The 20778-nt window shown below is 33.2% G+C and overlaps 1 protein-coding gene across 1 annotated transcript in view; it reads left to right on the forward strand.

Moving 5' to 3' along the window:
- The window catches only part of LOC108914545 (tachykinin-like peptides receptor 99D), a 72595-nt gene that overhangs the window by 7889 nt on the left and 43928 nt on the right, over positions 1 to 20778 (forward strand). The window contains exon 4 of the mRNA XM_018720375.1: positions 11778 to 11952. Within this exon, the coding sequence (XP_018575891.1) occupies positions 11778 to 11952 (175 nt within the window). The remainder of the gene's footprint in view (positions 1 to 11777; positions 11953 to 20778) is intronic.

Below are 20778 nucleotides of genomic sequence, written 5' to 3' on the forward strand. Positions count from 1 at the left end.
CAAGGACATTTAAATAAAGGGGACTTATTTATTTACATTTCTAGATGAAGCCTGGTCTATTCACAGTCTAATTGTATCATTGTTGTCAGCTGTATAATTATACTGGAAATGTACTTAATATTTTTATCGCAATTTTCATCACAATTGTGAAAATTATTATTATAGGATAGTATTATTAAGTTATGCATACAATATTGTTAAATTCTGTACATATTAAACTATTTTTCATTTTTCATATTTGCCATGTTTGAAGACTTGGCAACTACGCAATAATTTGTAGCGTGTTCCTCGTTCGTTCTGCCGTGGTTGGCAGAATATGGCGTCTCTTGTTAGAAAATAGTTGTGATTTTAGTAAGTGAAACGTGATTAGTGTTTATACATGTATTTTGGATAAACTTTTAAGGTGTGAATATGGTTAGACAGTGCAGAATTTGTAAGAAATTGGATTATAAACATCCACATCAGCTATCCTTCCACAGGTAAGCGTGCTTGAAGGTGACTTTGGAATGTATATGCAACTGTGGCCATTGTCGTGCGTGTGGGTAACTTTTATTTGAATAACGGTAAAATTTTATAAAACTGACTTGGTATTTTTTTAAAATTTTTGCTGAAATAGTAAGAAAACAATAATATGAACCACGTTTGGCCATTAAAATCAAAGGAAAATGCTGCACCACAAATAAGTTACAGACATTATTTATATTTAATATATTTATAGGTATTTCAATGTTATCCCTTATACCCAACATTACAAATTTTAATCATTCATCATTTTCATTTTCCTCTACGACAAAAACCTTTTCAAAAATATATTTACAATTTTACTAAATGCACGAGCATAAAAACTGAATAAATACAACAGCAAAAATATGGTGGTGGTTCACTTATACATAAAAATACCGAAGATGCAATCAACTGAAAGTTGCATTCATTCAACCATTTGATGTTCTCCTTTGGGAATATATTTTTATGTCTCACTGAAAATTTGCCTCAGTATTCTAAAAGTGAAATGTGAACGTTTTTAGGATGCTTGGGGATGGTGCAACAAGAAAGAAATGGTTACAGTTATTGGGATTCCAAGAAGTTATAAAAATATTATATATATTTATTATAAAAATACTGAGTAGCTGTTGAAATATATTGACTTAGGACTATAAAATATTTTATTTTGACCCATCCAAAATGTACGACATTGGAGATGTAATCGCGCGCATCAGTTGGATGAAAATAAAGCCCTCTGCTTTCCCCTTGTCTAGCTTCACCCAACATATGAGATAGACTGTGACATGCATAGTCCCCTTTATTTAAATGTCCTTGTGTCGACCAAGCAGAATCAGATGCAGATACCCTCATCGCTCGACTCAGTCACTCTTGTCGCTGAAGATATCGACATTCTTGTCTTGCTCACGGCATTTGGAAGAACACATTCAAATGTATTTTTTTAAACCATCAAAAGGACGTACAGCCGAACAATTATATTGTCCGTCAAGTTTTATGTACGGAGACATCATTGTGGATAATCTGTTGTTTCTCCATGCCTTCTCAGGAATTCAGCAGCTTAAAACATCGGTAAAATGAAATTCACAACCCTGGAGACACGTCCTGAGTTAGCTAGTGGAACAGCGTTATTCCTCAATGAGAGAGTCTACCCTACTTTGCTCACTGCCGTTGGAGAACGTTTTTTCATCTGTTTGTATGGTGGCAATAAAGATGATGATTCTCTTGACAGTCTTAGATATAAACGATTCGCCAAATCAGTGACAAAGAGTACATTTAATTTGTCTTCACTTCCTTCACACAAGACACGGCCCGCTTGCACAGCCTCCGAGTCCATCATCATGTCCAGTCATGGCTCGGGAATTACAACGACCCTCAAGACTGGGTCTGGAAAAAGTATGGACAAATATTGATGCCTGTTCAAAGTTCAAAACCTCCGGCACCCCCTGAGCTTCTAAAGTTGATATTCTGCCGATGCAAAGGAAACTGTGGAGCAATGTGTGGATTTCGGAAGGCAAGCCTCAAATGTTATACAGTGTGCCTGAATTGTTATGGGGAGACATGCAGCAACATAGTGGAGATATCAAAATTGATCGAGGAGAATGATTTTGAAAATGAACTGCCAACAATGACGCCACTTCGTTCTCCATCCTTCATCAACAATTCAATATCGGAAACTGAACCAGATCCTGAATCGCAGCCTGGCCCATCGAAGAGACTGAGGACACAGTAGATTGGGAAATATATTTCGATGTTTTTAATTACACTAATTATTATGTCAGCTAGAAAATGTCCGTGGATTCTGCCTACTAGGAATACGACGTAAAAACAAACGCGCCACCAGACTCTACCTCGTAGGGAGTGGGCAAAAGAGTCAATAACTAATTAACAACATTGCAATGTCAATCATTAAAATGTTTCTTATAAAAATAATGGAAAGATGACAGAAAACTATGCCTAATCATTCATATTAATGTATACTTACTAGTACTGGAGAATAGTGTAAGTTTCGCATCGCTGTAAAACCCTAATAAATAAATCAAATTTGAAAAAAGTTTGTAATGGAAATTATACCTTGAAAATGCCTCTATCAAAATGCTCTGATGTAATTTTTTTGTTAAATGACCAGAAAAAAGTTATAAAGACCAAAAGAAAATTTGTTCCAAATTTTTATTTAATTTCGTTAATAACTTTGTTATTTTTGGTTCTATGACTAAAAATTATGGCACCAAAGTAGAGAATTTAATTTGCAACAAAAAATGTGTATACAAATTTTCTGTGCGACGAATAGTTTGCCCAATATAGTAAGTAGTAGTATAAAAACCATTCGCAGCCCTTTTTACAAGATGGCGGCCGATGCACAAGGGTTGCGACCCCACAAACATGGATTTAACTTTACACTAACCCCCTCTTGACATATAAAAAATAAAATTGTGTGCTCTGACTTTTGCACGCTAAGTCCAAAAAAATGTAACATTTCAATGGACTACTATGAAAATAGTTGACTTAATCACTCCACAAACTCGCCGGTGACTTTAAAGTTCTTGACTTCTCCATGAAATATGCTAGCAGTGACATTTCAGAAACACCAGTATTTTTGTTCTAACACAGTCAATTTCTTGAAATTTCTATATGCTCGTCCGTAACGCATTTTCGACTTTTCGGACAATAAAAGTTCGCAGATAGCATTTGCTGCATTTTCTATTTGAAAACCACTCATTTAGAAATAATAATTCAAAACCAGCAAAATTGCAACTTTTATATAGCTTTGTTTATAAACACTTTAGAAATGCCAAAATCCAAACAACCAAGGCGATTTGCAGGATTTCGAATAATGTCAAAATGAATTGATTAAGAAATGTCAAAAAATAAAACCTAATCTTTATTTAATAAACCATAAAGAACTGTGGGAGCGGATAAAATGTTATACACCACGCAGCAGTTTAAGTATAATTTGCCAGTCTCGGACTCTATTGGTAGCTTTCGCTCCGCTCGGGCACAAAATCATTCTCGACTGGTAAATAATACTTGCCTCCTTTATGATGTAAATAATAACTATTTAATTTTCAATTTTATACTCTAATAGCAATTTTCAGCGTTTTAATTCATTCATATTGTTATGCATGTTTTTATCTAATACATTTTTAACTTAATTCAGGAAATTAATACTAATGTAAGTTAATAATAGTTGATAAAAAAAAGTTCAATTGTTTTCTATTTCTTTCACTGTTAAATAACCCTTATATGAATAATATTACAAAAATACTGAATGAGTGTTATTTTTTTGTGTAATTAGATCAAAATGTTGAATAAGTTGTTAATGCATACTAGATAATTTGTAACACGTTTAATTAATTTTGATTTAGGCATTTTCTTAAAAATGCATCTAAACCAACATTATTAGTCTGCTTTAAGCGACAAAATTCTTAATTTTCAAACAATGATTTATATTACAGCAAATTACAAATGTCTTGATTTTAAAAAATGTGTCATATTAGTATAAAAATGAAAAATAAATGATTTTTTTTTAATTTTGAGAACACGCATTTTTTAAACGTCAAATTTTTCAGATACCTATAATTATTTGGCAGTCTTTTTAAGCAAAAACGATCGGCAAGGCTAGATTTTTCAAAAATAGATTACGGTCCATACGATATTTGTTGAGATAAAATTCCAAGAAGACCCCTGCGTCACTTTCTTGGAACTAACCGTATTCGACACTCGAGGTAGACAGTCATTGGCACCGTAGCGGTCACCGTAGCAGCTTGCAGTGCATACTGTATTTTGCAGTTACGAAGACATGTTTCTTCGTCAGTGTATCTTCTAGTTTATTTATGATTTGTACTCTACTGTACTGTAAGAGAAATAAAAGCACATTTTAATCCAAAAAAAATCTACGTCATGTGCATTTGCCTTATATACATATATTTTAACATTCTGAAAATAACGTGGAAAATTTCAAGGCACGCCCCTGCCGCGGTAAATTGTTACAGTAGTTTCGATAACAGAACGTTACTGGCTTATTCTTTTCTTGGAATTCTATCTCAACAAATATTGTACGGACTGTAATAGAAAATGTTTTCATTTTATTGGTGACATTGTACATGAGTATGTAACAATAAAAATCAAAACAGAGTAACGCTTCGTCGCACGAAATGGAGTTTTTACCTCCTTGCATATCTTGCATCAAAGCCAGGACATCATATTACGCGTTCGAGTTTACCCTCGCATTACATCGGATTCTATTTAATTCCGCAAGATATATCCCTCTTTTACGTGATAGCAAGGAAACCTCTATTTTTCTTCTACTTCGCAACTGTCACAGACACACAAATAAATTGCACTCGTAATATTATCCACGCATTTGTATTAACAGCACACACCCACATAATTAATTACTCAAATTTCTAGGCAAATTAATTTTTACATATACAGGGTGTTAGTAAATAAGTGTGACAAATTTCAGAGGGTGATTCTACATGAGAAAATAATGGCAGTTTGCTTATAAACGTATGTCCGCAAATTATTCGTTTTCCAAGATACGGGGTGTCAAAGTTTTTCTTAAAAACTGACGATTTAATTTATTGCTCTGAAACCGGTCGAGACGTGCAAATGAAATTTGGTGGGTTTTAAGAGGTAGTTATTGCGCATTTTTTGACACGCAATTAAGAATTTTATGTTCATCATTGGCGCGCGTACGGGTAATAATCTCAATTTTTTTAAAGAAAAAAATGGTACGCCACTGAGATATTACAAATTAAAAATCATTTTTGAATTCCTCGTTCAATTTGTGACAAAAAATCTCTCTTGCCTTTTCTTCGTATGGGGCGCCGTTTTGATGCAAAAAAATAAAACATCTTAACGCGTATTTTTTATTTCTTTAATACATTACCTAGTAGGCTACTGTCAACATTTGTCTGTTAAATACGAATATTTTTAAGAAATGTCAAATTAGCGTTTCGTCATTATTAATTTATTAAGCTTTTAGTTTGCTATAACATTAGTGTTAATAAGTAATTAATTTTTCTTTTATCGAAAAGAATGGAAAATTTTACAAATGCGGAATTGTCAGACATGCATTTTGTCTATGGTCGAAGTAATGGAAATGGTCGGCAAGCTCGACGATTGTATGCTGAGTTGTATCCAGGACGTAGGGTACCTCATCACACAATATTTGCTCGTCTTCATCAACGTTTGCGCGAAAATGGTTCATTTAAGAAACAAACGGTTGACTGTGGGCGCCCTCGAGAAGTACGAACTGTGCAACTAGAAGAAGCAGTTCTCGAGTTAATTGCGGAGTCACCTGAAACAAGTACTCGAAAAATTGCCAACATATTGAATGTAAGCAACTTCACTGTATTTAAAATTCTTAAAGAACAGCAATTGTATCCGTTTCATATTGAACGTGTGCAAGCTCTACTACCTAGAGACTTTTTTCCGCGCCTATTTTTTTGCCAATGGATTAATCATCAAATCGCTCAAATTCCTAATTTTTTAAATGCCGTTTTGTTTACTGACGAGGCTACTTTTGGACGACAGTGTATACGAAATTTCCATAACAATCACTTATGGGCTGAGGAAAACCCCCATGGAATCTTTGAAGCTCATTTTCAGCATCAGTTTTCCGTAAATGTATGGCTTGGGGTAATTGATGATCATTTAATCGGTCCATATTTCCTCCCACAACGACTAACAGGCGAATCTTATCTTAATTTCCTACAGGAAGAGTTACCTGTTCTTCTTGAAGAAATTCCTCTACAGCTGAGACAACACCTATGGTACATGCATGATGGTGCACCAGCCCATTTTAGCATTAATGTACGTAATCACTTAGACACAGTATATCCAAATCGTTGGATAGGTAGGGGAGGTACGGAACATTGGCCTGCTCGATCGCCGGATTTAAATCCTCTTGATTTTTGCATTTGGGGTTTTCTTAAGTCATTAGTTTATTCCACTCCCGTTGAAAATGTTGATGACCTGAGGAATCGAATTATAGTCGGCTGTGAGACAATAAGAAATATACCAGGAATATTTGCGCGAATACGACAATCAATGAGGCGAAGAGTTGAATCTTGTGTCACGTCTGAGGGAGGTCATTTTGAACATTTGTTGTAGCTTTGCGCCTTTTCAAAATTTTATTAGTGTTATTTTCTGTTATTGTTCTGGTTTAATGTTATTGTATTAGATAGTTCTTGATAATGTATTAAAGAAATAAAAAATACGCGTTAAGATGTTTTATTTTTTTGCATCAAAACGGCACCCCATACGAAAAATAGGCAAGAGAGATTTTTTGTCACAAATTGAACGAGGAATTCAAAATTCAATTTTAATTTGTAATATCTCAGTGGTGTACCATTTTTTTCTTTAAAAAATTGAGATTATTACCCGTACACGCGCCAATGATGAAGATAAAATTCTTAATTGCGTGTCAAAAATGCCCAATAACTACCTCTTAAAACCCACCAAATTTCATTTGCACATCTCGACCGGTTTCAGAGCAATAAATTAAATCGTCAGTTTTTAAGAAAAACTTTGACACCCCGTATCTCGGAAAAAGAATCATTTGCAGACATACGTTTATAAGCAAACTGCCATTATTTTCTCATGTAGAATCACCCCCTGAAATTTGTCGCACTTATTTACTAACACCCTGTATATTATTATAATTTACCATGCAGTTTTTAATATACCAATTGCAGTCCAGCATAAAATTCCGTACGGCAAGACAAAATACAGTTGAAAGGGAAACGATGGTAATTCGAAATTGCAACATTGAAACAAAAATCGAATCCACAATGAAATTCTTTATAAAGATGCTGCTATATAGTTTTTAAGAATTCGTAAAAATAAAAATAATAAATCTCTTTTATTTAAATATATCAAAAACCCAAATAGCTAGAGTCCATTAAATTGGTAAAAAATATTCTAATTCTTTAAACATTTAATCTTTTTTCTATCTCGTATAGTCTCCGATATCCCAATACAAGCAACGTCAAAATGTCTCACCCGGTTTATTATCTTCTACAAATGATACCAGAGAATACTTAGGTGAAAATACATAAGTTGATTTAATTTAACATACCTATATCCCAAGTCGCATAATAAAAAAGATACAGAGTTTCAAAGTGAATAAAAAAGAAATGTTTTTTCCTTATTACTTATTAAAAATGGCTAAAGTCAACTGTTGGGGAAATATTTTTGATTTTATAAATTAGTATTTCGGATTTAATATCCAGGAATATTAACGTCCAAAAACGACATTTTTGTTAATAAATTCAGAACTCATTGCTTCACAGCATTTATATACGTATCCGTATTTAAAATTATGTCTCTAAATGTGACCAAATGAGAGCACAGAAATCTACTGGGACAACATTTATTTTTCCTATATTCAATTTAGGTACTAACTGTCCATCAAAAAAACAAATGGTACGCGCACGAAGGAGCTGCTGCGCATAGTAGGTACATTAGCTGTTGGTTAAAGACAACGGTTAAATTTAAATTTTCCTGGGGGAGGGCTAGGTCGAGGGAATGATGCACCCGTCAAATGACGTGCGCGATCACCCATAGACTATTTTTTATGGGATTATCTAAAAATAGTGTCTATTCCAACCCTATTAATAGTATGGAAAAGAATTTTTGTAGCAGTTGAGGAAGTAAAGAACGACAGAAACATTTTTGCGAGGGTACGTCGTAATTTTAATCGTAGAATTAGACTATGTTTACAAGAAAATGGGAACTATTTCGAAAACATTCTTTAAGATATCTTTTATTTTTTAATTGTTAGTTAATTAGATTAGATTAGATTATGTAGGTATTTATTGTTTTATGTGACTCTTGGTTTTTCTAGTTTTGTTCTTTTCTTCAAATAGTTGCTATTAAACTGACAATAAATATATAGGGTGAGTCAAAATTCACTCCCCAGCGGCCGGATATATATTCATAGTTCAGGGAAGTTAGGAAAAATCGCTCCAAACTCGTTACTCGGGGGTTTTCGGGGATGCCGAATTCAATTCTGGCATTAGAATTACCCGGGGGTATGAATAAAAAAATTTTGATTGAATATTAAATAAATAAATATTACACATATTATAAAAACAATTGCTTTGGAAGTCTTTTGTGCCTCGAAACTGGATTTGAAAAAGGCGCCAAAGCTATAAAGAGAGTGGAGTATCGTTACCACGGGGACCGGCGCGAACAGAAATATTCTGTATCGACTGAAGAGAAAAAATATGGGTCCAGTTCCCGCGCGCAGTCGGCGTCTGTGTGGCATCAGTATTACAACTGCCGTTTAGGACCACGTTGCTTTTTCGTTGTATGTAAATACAGTGCTACAGTAATCAAGTTTCTTGGATTTTGGACCTTTTTTTGGTGTTTGAGTTCTGTCCGGCACTCTTATACCACGTTGGTTTTTTAATAAAGTATTATTTTCATAATTTGTGATTTTTCACTTTCTCCTTTACCATTTCCCACAGAGCCACCCCCAAGCGCCCCCGGGGAGGTCTAATGCCAAAGTTGAATTCGGCATCCCCGAAAACCCCCGAGTATCGATTTTGGAGTGATTTTCATGGACGCTGCCATTCCCCCCCCCCCAATCACCCCCAGACAACCCCACAGAGCCGCCCCCGATCGACCTCGGGGAAGTCTAATGCCAGAATTGAATTCGGCATCCCCGAAAACCCCCGAGTAACGAGTTTGGAGCGATTTTCATGCACGCTGCCATTTCTCCCCCAATTCACCCCCCGCGCATCCCCACAGAGCCACCCCCGTGCACCCCCGGGTAATTCTAATGTCAGAATCGAGTTCGGCAGCCCCGAAAACCCCCGCCTAACGATTTCCGAGCGATTTTTCCGTTTCCAGTCGTTCCTATAATGGTGCAAGTAATGGTGCAATTGGAAAATGCATTTTCCGGCCCAGAAGGCATTTTTCAAAAATTGGCTTAACCAGACGATATAGACTTTTTTCCTGGGACCTTCCTGAACACAATGCAGAAAACCGCATCTCGATATCTGCTGCACCTAAAAATTTCCGCTATTCCGGTCGATTTTGATCTAAATGCCCTGGACTATCTAAAAAAAAATAAACAAAAATGTATAATACTTTTTTTTTTATTTTATTTACTTTTCCCGTAAATACCTATCCAAACATTTACAGACCAACGTCTTGCTGATTCCGTTGACGTTTTTTTATGAGAATTCTCATAATGGCAATAATGAAGGTTGTGGTGATTTAAAACTCCTTGTTGGTTGAAATGAGCTTCATCGGTAAGTTATAGAAAAAAATGTGGATTGCGCTGAAATTCTTGTAATGCCCATCTGTAAAAATTTACTCTTAATTGGTCGTTTGAATTGGCTCTACATGATACGGATACAAGCTGTATGTACCTTTGAAGACCTCTATGGACAGTGGATTGGACATAATTCCTGTTTCTTGATAATATGCGTGTACTGGTGGTAGGATTATTCTCAACATCCTACAGTAACCGTTCTTCCTGTTGCCATGTCAAATTTCGAAGCCGACCGTCATACAAAGGACGTTTTGGAGCTACGCGTCCTGTTTTCACAGTACGTATTTTTACATTTTGGATTGTTTTGTGATCGAGATGATGGCGATTCGGTAATTGTTCCCTGTACAAACGCTCGGCAGCACGAGCGTTATTGTCACAAGCTCCTAAAGCTTTAATCATATCGACGTATTCTCTGTTTGTATAAGCAAACCCTGCCATTTTGAACTCAACAACAAATACTAAAAGTCAAATAAATATTATACGTCATTGTCGAGTAAATCCGTGTCAACAAGATTTTTGTCCGGCCAACTTGATTAGTCAGTCGAAAATTGGGCATTTATTGAACTAAAATTAATAATTTATTCGAAAACGGCTCCGCTTTCGAGAGTTTAGTATTCTACATTTTTGTTTTATTTTTTATTTTAGAATATATATCCGGCCGCTGGTGAGTGAATTTTGAGTCACCCTGTATATTTTGCAATAATTATTTTTTTTTCTGTTATTTTCGCAAAACAGATTTCTACACGATTCAAATATTTTCATATGCAAGAAAATGCATTTTTTATAGAAGTTAGACACTTATTAATAGACACTATTAATTTTAAAATATTTGTTTACCCATACACATTTGTGTATGTATCCCTACTAAGTATAAATGCTGTGAGGCAATGAGTTCTGAATTTATTAACAAACATGTTCGTTTTGGACGTTAATATACCTATCTATTAAATCCGAAATCCTAATTTATAAAATCAAAAATATCTCCGCAACGGTTGACTTTTTGTTAAAGAAAAGTCCAATATTTTATATTTTGTTACTAAAAGCTGTATACGAGGGCTGACAAAAAAAGTTAATACATATTTAATACAAACATTGCCTGCTGGGGGCGCCCCGCATACAACAGCCAAAAAAAGTTATTATATTATTTTTCCCACCCTGAAAAAAACTCGCTAGGAAATTTTAAAGATGTCTAACTATAACTTTAGAAATTATTAAGGAAAACCATTTTTTATTTTTCACTTTCACACCCTGTGTCTTTTTTATTATGCGACTTGGAATATGGGTAGGTTAGGTTAAACTGACTTATTTTCATATTTTCAGCTAAGGAATCTCTGGTAGGTATCATTTGTGCCCCTTTATTTAAATACACCCTGTATACCAAGAATATTTGTAATTTTCCTTTTTCCCTTTTGGTTATTTTACGTCGGCCAATTTTTGCTGCATTGCTAAACACCGACACTAACTTTGTAATATGATTCAATTTCTGTATCGGTTTTAGAATATAATAGCTCTGCCTTTGAAATTTTAAAACAAAATAGCTAATACTCTGCAAAGAGCTGTTTATTTCATTGTTTTTTATCTTGTTATACAGAGCCTTCATAAATATTTACAAGTCAGGTGACTACCGAGATTAGACAACCAACATTGCACGGCTGGTATTGTCTTCTAAAAATTCCTAAATCTTAGCGTCATCAGTATTAATGATTCGTTTACAATGAACAATGCCAAGCCAGCCAGTGAAAATGTTGTGTTTTAACATAATCTTGATCTTATTGTTTAAATAATTTTTAATTTTACCGAAATTTAACGTAGCTTGTAATCATTTATGAAGGCTGTGTCTATATATTCATTAACTGCTGTATTATGAGGACAATACCACTAAGTATTCGCACTCAATACATTGTAAAACGCTTTGATATACCAATTCGTCACTTATACTTCTTGATTATAAGAAATGGAAGAGGAAATAATTGTGATTATTTTGTTGCAGTGAATTTGTCTGTAGCAGATATAATGGTGTCGATTTTCAACGTTATATTCAATTTTGTCTACATGTTAAATTCACATTGGCCTTTCGGCGAACTATATTGCAAGATAACTCAGTTTACAGCCGTTTTATCCATATGTGCATCTATATTCTCTCTCATGTCCATATCCATTGATCGGTAAGTACAGTAGCAATAAAACCAGAGATTAATGTTTACTTACGGCAAAGTTTTTGCTTTATGTATTTTTCCTTTACATTCATATTTATGGATAACATAATTCTTATAATAATGTAATATCTACCGAAATAAATGCAGATATTTTTAATGTAAGACATTGATGATGTGTGTATGAAACCAATGCAAAATGTTCATATTTAAAATATTTCCTAGAAACGACATTTTTTATTATCTGCCAAAACAGTCCAAAAATTTAAATCCATTTATTCTGTGTTTTCCATCTAGGTAGATCATAATAATCATAATTGTTTAATACATTTGATGTCCCGAAAAGCTTCTAACCCCTCGAGAACTTTTCAGGATCAAAAAAATGCAGTTAAAAGTTGTAGGATATCAAGAAACCAATATGTTGGAAATTTATTGAATTTAACCTTGACCTTGATTTTCAAGGTCAAATCAAGGTCAATCCGAAAATATTATTCATATTATTAAGTAGTAGGGAGTTCCATACCCTACTTTTCATGCCATCAATCGATAGAATACTAAATTTTACGTCTGAGTATGAGGCCAGTAATTTTTTCCTATATATCCAGGTCATTTAGGAGTCAAACTCATTTTTCACAACAAAAATGTTTCAGCAAAATTTGTAGAATTTTCAATGATAAATGAGATACTGACCTTGGACTTGACATAACCACTGATTTGATATCTGTCTCAAGAATACCCTTATCATCAAATTTTAATTATTAACCTAACAATGTATTAAATTTCAAAATTTTAATCAAGATCATACTAATAGTTTTAGCTCCATTATTTGTTGTGAAAAATGAGTTTAACCTTCAAATTATCTACAAGGACACCCAAAAACATTTTTTGATACCATAGTAGGATCGTCTACGATGCAAAGTAGAGCAAAAAATTGTCGGCCTTTTATCAAAGAAAAATCGTGTCATCATTTTTAGGAGGCGTAAGATAAATCATTTCAAATTTAAAATGAAATTCAATGTAAAATCTGAAATACCGCTGCATACGCACTGTGTTCTGGTAGTAGCTGTAGCCGCCCAGGTGCATCGAGTGTACGAACTGGTCGGTTATACGTCAAATACTAACCTGGCGAGCTTTGCCGTCAATTAGAGAGCGCTTCCAAAAAACAAGTAAATTACAGTGGCGCGTACAGAGGTAAAATGTAGTACATATGTGGAATTTAGGAAACAAATTGGATTTATAATAAATTACATTTAAAATAAATAGTTTATGAGAATAAAGGAATTTTTGTAGCAACAAGGGTGCCAGACCTGAACTGATCCCCTCGTCCCTTCATAATGTATAAAGAAATTATTCAATTTGTAAAACCCTTAAAGGCGTACTTCATTGGTTCCCTTGACAGGCAATGACTTATTACTTTGCATCGAATATGATCGTACTATAGATTCCGACATAAAATTTGGCGTTGTATCTATTGCTGCAGTAAAAAAAGTGTAATCCATTCTTAAGATGACCTTAGTTTGACCTTGCAACTTGTGCTGAAGATAAAATACAAGGTTACCTTCTAATTTTGTCTTTCAAAATCCTACAAAATGTGCTTAAAAAACTTTTACCGATTTGTTCAGAGAAACATCCAGAAAAAAATGTTCTAACCTCATATTCGAACGTAAAATGAAGATCTATCGATTGCTAGCATAAAAAATTACTTTGCTTTGACCTTGAATATCAATCAATGTGAAACTTTTTTTGATATGACGCAATGCTGAAAAGTTAGAGGGTTCGGATCTTTTTGGGGCACTCTGTATAATAAAAATAATTATAGTAAATTATTGTTGTACAAGAACTACCGTACCTTGAGATTAATTAATTCTATACTGGAAAAAAAAAGAAATTTTTGGCTTAGAAAACCACTCTTCTTTTGCTGAAATAATTAATCTTTGGGTAAACTGAACCTGATAATATCGATAAACAACAGAAAACTAATGAAACATCGTACTGGATATCCCATATTTAGAAGTCATTTATTTTTTAAAAACATATTCATTTAATCGTAAAAACAAAACCGTTATTTGTTTCATTTAAATTTTTTTATGAACATATTCAACTTATTAATGAACGTCTGAAAATGCATTAAAATAACAAAGATATTCGTTAATTCAATGTGTACGTTGGATGTCACTGTGCGAATATGTAAACCCCAGGCGAAAAAACAAATTTGCTTATATTAAATGATAAAGAACTTGACCTTTTTACTCCGAACGAACCGAACGAGCATAGCGCGCACAGACGAACAGACTTAACATATTTTGAGCAAAAGCTTGCAGTATACGAAGTGATTCCATAGTGCGTAATATTTTTCGTAATATCAAACATGCTTCCATTCTTTGTTCCATTTTTTCAGTTAAAAATCAATAAAATAATTACCTAAATTGACACGAAATCTACAAACGTTAGATAATAATAATTGCTCTGCATGCTCTGTTTCTTCGGATCCTCCGCAGTAACATGCTTACGTCAGTACCCACCTTAACACATTTATTGAGTTGTATTAAGCTTCGCTCAACAATCGAACATAGATAAACACTTTTTTTGTTTGTAGCATTAAGCGAACAAATTCGTTCGTTCGCTGTATGTATAGTGTCTAGGGCGAACGAATTCGTTCTATAACATTCTTTATAATGGACAGAATTCATTCGGTGTTAATTGCCATACGGGGCATGTACCAAATTTTAAAAGCAAACGTGCAAAAATATGAAAAACGTTCTTACGACTTGACCAAATATTACCTAATAAATCTGCATTATTTCTGTATGACAACGATGGGACCTTATGTTGCCAAACCGCCAAACTTGACGGCATTATTTGAGCTTCCCAAATTATTCCTGAAGAAGTTTGGCCCGACGGACTTCAGGAATTGTGGTATTTACTTCAATACTAGGAGACGGTCGGGTTCTAAGGCTATCTCATTGTCCTGAAACTTCCTATAGACTTTTACTTAAAACAAAACTGTGTAACAGAGAAAACTCAGTGATATTGAAGTATCATTCCGGGTTGAAGCTGCAATTGCTGCATCACAGACTATTGGACAACATCGGAATGTTTTTATCAATGTAATTATTTCCACAATCTCGCTTATGTATTGATTAAGCATGGAACACTGTGCTGTATCGTATCATAATACGTGTCATTTCCTTCGATTCCATAAGTTACCAATATGTTCGCACTTTTTTAGAGTAAGAGATGATTACTTAGTTGCTCTTTTTTTGTTTCATATGATTAAATATAAAGAGAAAATTATATCACGTATATGTAGGAACGTTACAAATAGTACACACAACGGTAGAAATAAATATACATGTAACATTGGTTTTGGATACATCTTCGCTGTTTTTCTATTTAAAATTTTAAAATATTTGAACCGCCAGACGTGGTCGTCAATCAACAATTTCAAATATAGACAGTTTACGATATGAATACACATTTTCAAGTATCTACATACAGTATATCACAAAATGATGGAACAAAATTTATATTTTTTTCCAGTTGTCAAAAAATCGCTGAAACAGGGTAATTAGTAAATATAAATTGTCACTTTTCTGCAATATCTTCAATTTCTTTGAGCCATGTTTGACAGCTCTATAACATTACCGACATTTTTATTTTAATGGGACGCTCTATATTTTATAGTATAAATAGATACCTATAGTCCAGGCCGTATCTGTTTCGGGTTGGGTAAAACGCATATCGGAGATTTTTGCTTTAACGGCTTCTAAATAACATCAGAAATGATAATTTTTCTATGCAAATAAAAAAAAACTAGGGCTTAATTGGTATTGCAAAAAAGTATAAAAAAATAGCAAAAAAATTCATTTTTTTCTTGGATTTCTCGTCGACAACTTAGCAACTATTCATTTTAGACAAAAATGGAAGAGGAAAAAAGGTTTTGTAATTAAATTTTGAACTAGATAGAGTTAGTTTCAATTCGAAAAAATAATTATTGTTATTGCAAAAATCGGAAAAATCATTTAAAAAATTGCAAAAGATGCTAGTTTATATGTCAATTTTTTTCAGACACTTGAATAATACCTAGGATCTTCATACTTTTCTCAATTAAACTTCTTAGCGCATAGAATCATCACACCAAATTTCATCCAATTCGGTTCGATAGTTTTTACATAATAATTGTTTAAATTTTTTATTTTTTTTTAAATTAAAACATTTTCAAAATCAAATTTCTAAAAATCTAAAGCCTTTGAATACTTGAAAATTTCACCACAAAAAGAAGAGCTCTCAAGCTTTAAAATGTTTTTTGAAAAATTCAAATCGAACTATTAGGTGAGCCGTGGTGATGATGTTTAATCATTTTCGTAATTTTCACGCTTATAAACAATTGCAATAATTTATATAAATTTTCAAAATTTGCAATCACGGGCGTCCCATTTAAAATGTCACTCAAAGATATTCAAGACCGCGTGAAATCAATGAGGTATCAGTGGTGGGGGGAGCAAACACACAGCTACTCCGATCTGAATTCTCGAGTTCAAAATTGCGACACTCGGAAAAATTTCACTTATCTCAGCGTCTAATGGACCAATTTCGATGATTTTTTTTTAAATCGATGTCTCGCAACTAAAAAATTCAATTATCATATTTTCAACTACATTTTATTATTAATTATTGGACTTTTGACATGCCGATAAACAGTTACTTTAAAAAATGATTAATTTATTATGTTTATTTATTTACTATGTTAATTTTCACGACCAAAATTTTTGCATGTTGCACCATGTTGTTGGTATTAATTAAGTATCCAAAAGATTCTTATACTTTTTTTTATAAATAAAAAATAAATTTTAGATAAATATTTTAAAAGTAAACGAAAAAATTAAAATTATAATTATTCACAATTTATTTTTTTTGAAAGATTTTTAGAAATTTATCGTACAACTAAAAATTAATACCAATTTTCAGTTGTTTATTTAAATAATTATTGTTTAAACAATTTTATAATATTTAAACAAACTTACTAGTATTACCTGGTGCAACATGCAAAAATTTTGGTCGTGAATATTAACATAGTAAATAAATAAACATAATAAATTAATCATTTTTTAAAGTAACTGTTTATCGGCATGTCAAAAGTCCAATAATTAATAATAAAAGGTAGTTGAAAATATGATAATTGAATTTTTTAAGTTGCGAGACATCGATTTAAAAAAAAATCATCGAAATTGGTCCATTAGAAGCTGAGATAAGTGAAAATTTTCCGAGCGTCGCATTTTTGAACTCGAGAATTCAGATCGGAGTAGCTGTGTGTTTGCTCCCCCCATCACTGATACCTCATTGATTTCACGCGGTCTTGAATATATTTGAGTGACATTTTAAATGGGACGCCCGTGATTGCATATTTTGAAAATTTATATCTGGAAAGTACTCAGAATGACAAACCTATTAATTCAAAAAACAGCCCTTATACTCTTATAGTTTTGCTGTAAATAAGGGTTAACTTTAACGGGCTATAACTCCGAAAATAGTGGGCGGATCATCAGGTTTTTTTTTAAATACTCGTCTTTCCGAGTATTTAATGTTTAAGAAAATGTTTAAACAATCACCACGGCTCACCTAATAGCCCGATTTGAATTTTTCAAAAACCAATTTAAAGCTTGAGAGCTCTTCTTTTTGTGGTGAAATTTTCAAGTATTCAAAGGCTTTAGATTTTTAGAAATTTGATTTTGAAAATTTTTTAATTTAAAAAAAATGAAAAATTTAAACAATTATTATGTAAAAACTATCGAACCGAATTGGATGAAATTTAGTGTGATGATTCCATGCACTAAGAGGTTTAATTGGGAAAAGTATGAAGATCCTAGGTATTATTCAAGTGTCTGAAAAAAATTGAGAAATAAACTAGCATTTTTTACAATTTTTTAAATGACTTCCGATTTTTGCAATAACAATAATTATTTTTTCGAATTGCAACTAACTCTATCTTGTTTAAAATTTAATTATAAAACTTTTTTCCTCTTCCATTTTTGCCTAAAATGAATAGTTGCTAAGTTGTCAACGAGAAATCCAAGAAAAAAAATATTTTTGCTATTTTTTATACTTTTTTGCAATAACAATTAAGCCCATGTTTTTTTTATTTGCATAGAAAAATTATCATTTGTGATGTTATTTAGAAGCCGTTAAAGCAAAAATCTCCGATCATATGCGTTTTACCCAAGTATACCCTTTTTAAAACAGATATCGCCTGGACTAATAGCCCTTCTAAAAACGAATTCAGCGATATAAGGTTATACCTACTTCTTTGTCATAGTTGTCAAAAAATGGAGAAATTAAATGAATAATTTAGTACTACTTTTTATTTTATTACAGCAAATGTTCAAAGTGGCCCCCATTAACCATTGCACAATGCCCAATTCGATGTTCAAAGTTTTCAATTACATTTTGAATAACATTTGGTGTTATGTTTCGAACTTCTTCTCTGATACGATTTTTTAATCCTTCGTAGTGTCTGGTCTGTTCACATACACTTTGCTTTTTAGATAACCCCACAAAAAAATCTAGTGGGGTTAAATCAGGGGAGCGTGGTGGCCATTCAAGCGGCCCTCTTCAGCCTATCCATCGATTTGAGAAAACTTCATTAAAGTAATTTCTTACATCGAGGCGAAAATGTGGAGGAGCACCATCTTGTTGGAACCAGATATCACCAGCATATCGTGCTCATTAGGGTTAGGAAAATTTAATTCCAGGGTTGAAATTAGCTGAAAACGCAAAATAAATGTCGCCTGTCAAATTGCCCTCAAAGAAATAAGGTCACAGTATGCAATTTTCTACTATTCCAGCCCAAACATTCACTTTTTCCGGCCGTTGTGTATGTTTTTCTTGCATCCAATTTTCTGGGTTCCAAAACCTAGTATTTTGCCTGTTCGCGGTTCCGTTCAAAAAAAAAGTTGCTTCGTCAATGAAAATTATATGATTTTTTAAGTTGGGTTGCCCTTCAAATAAATTTCTAATTTCCTCGCAAAACTGTAATCTNCAAAAAAAATCTAGTGGGGTTAAATCAGGGGAGCGTGGTGGCCATTCAAGCGGCCCTCTTCAGCCTATCCATCGATTTGAGAAAACTTCATTAAAGTAATTTCTTACATCGAGGCGAAAATGTGGAGGAGCACCATCTTGTTGGAACCAGATATCACCAGCATATCGTGCTCATTAGGGTTAGGAAAATTTAATTCCAGGGTTGAAATTAGCTGAAAACGCAAAATAAATGTCGCCTGTCAAATTGCCCTCAAAGAAATAAGGTCACAGTATGCAATTTTCTACTATTCCAGCCCAAACATTCATTTTTTCCGGCCGTTGTGTATGTTTTTCTTGCATCCAATTTTCTGGGTTCCAAAACCTAGTATTTTGCCTGTTCGCGGTTCCGTTCAAAAAAAAAGTTGCTTCGTCAATGAAAATTATATGATTTTTTAAGTTGGGTTGCCCTTCAAATAAATTTCTAATTTCCTCGCAAAACTGTAATCTTTTGTCTGTGTCATCGGCTCATAGTTCTTGTAAGACGTTAACTTTGTAAGGATGCTACTTTTGAGACTTCAGAGTTCTGTGAACTGAGAACTTCGACAAGTCGAAGTTGGCTGAGATAGATCTAATGGATGAGTGAGGATTTTCAGTAACAGCGAGCATAACATTTTAACGGTCATTTTCGCTTACCGTTCTTCGCCTTCCTGATCTAGGTAAATATTTTATACTTCCAGTATCTTCAAACTTTTTGGATACTTTACTTATTGTAGCTCGACTAATTATCTGGCCTGAATACTTATGGTGAAATAAATCACATACTACGGATTTTATCTCTGCATCCGATCATAATTAAAATTTCAATTCTCTGTTTTTTTCTTAAACGGACAACCATTTTTCAAAATAATTTAACAACGAAAGAATTGGAACTAAAACGATTCACGTTATACCTAAGGTACTCTGGTGAATTTTATGTGTTTATCGATGTGTTTTTTTTAGAAAAAAAAAGCTTTAAAGTAAGTAGAACAGATTAATAAAGAGTAGGTACGTTTTTTAAAGTACAGAAGAGACAATAGGCACAGAAGATAAAACAAGCAGAATTATAAGTAGGCGTGGAGGGGGTATTCGCGCAGATCGGTGCACGCACCCCCCACTTTTGGTATAGGAACAAAGTGGCGTAGTTACAAAAGCATTTTAGCCATTTTATGAGCCTGTTTGTCGTTTGTTAACCCGAGCGTTGAGCATTGGCGTCGTTTTACGTGATTTATTTTGTTGTGGTGTAAATAAATGATTGTTCAGGTGTATATATAATTATTCTATAAGGTACTGTAAAATTAAGGACAAATGAAGTGTTAGAAAATAAAAGACAATATAAAAACTAGGCATTGTGGTGTTGAAAAGAAATATGGCGTTTCCTGATTTTGATTTACTTTTTTAAATGTTAGTTTACAACAATCTGAAAATAAATTTATTTTTTTTTAATTAATAAAATGTTTTACAATTTAACTGTCGTTTAATGTAATTCGTAAGAAATTAAAATTATAGTCTTAAATGCAAATACTGTTGGTAGATAAATGTCTTCAGCCCATTCAATGGTAAAGTCCTCTTTCAATTTAATATTTTGTTATGCCGCTTATGTGAGCAAAAAAAATGCAACTTAATTTTTCTCGAAAATGGTATATGCTTCCGAATTTCGACAAGTATGCCTTTTTTGTAGTATGCTTTAGAGTTTACAGAACCGTTTAGAAATGTAATAAATTTTGACTTTTAACATATTTTTTTGCAATGACCTGTATCGGCGACACTGCTTTTCAGAAAGAAACC

The sequence above is a fragment of the Anoplophora glabripennis genome, unplaced genomic scaffold (assembly GCF_000390285.2).
Source record: "Anoplophora glabripennis isolate ALB-LARVAE unplaced genomic scaffold, Agla_2.0 scaffold1148, whole genome shotgun sequence".
Classification (NCBI taxonomy): Eukaryota; Metazoa; Arthropoda; class Insecta; order Coleoptera; family Cerambycidae; genus Anoplophora; species Anoplophora glabripennis.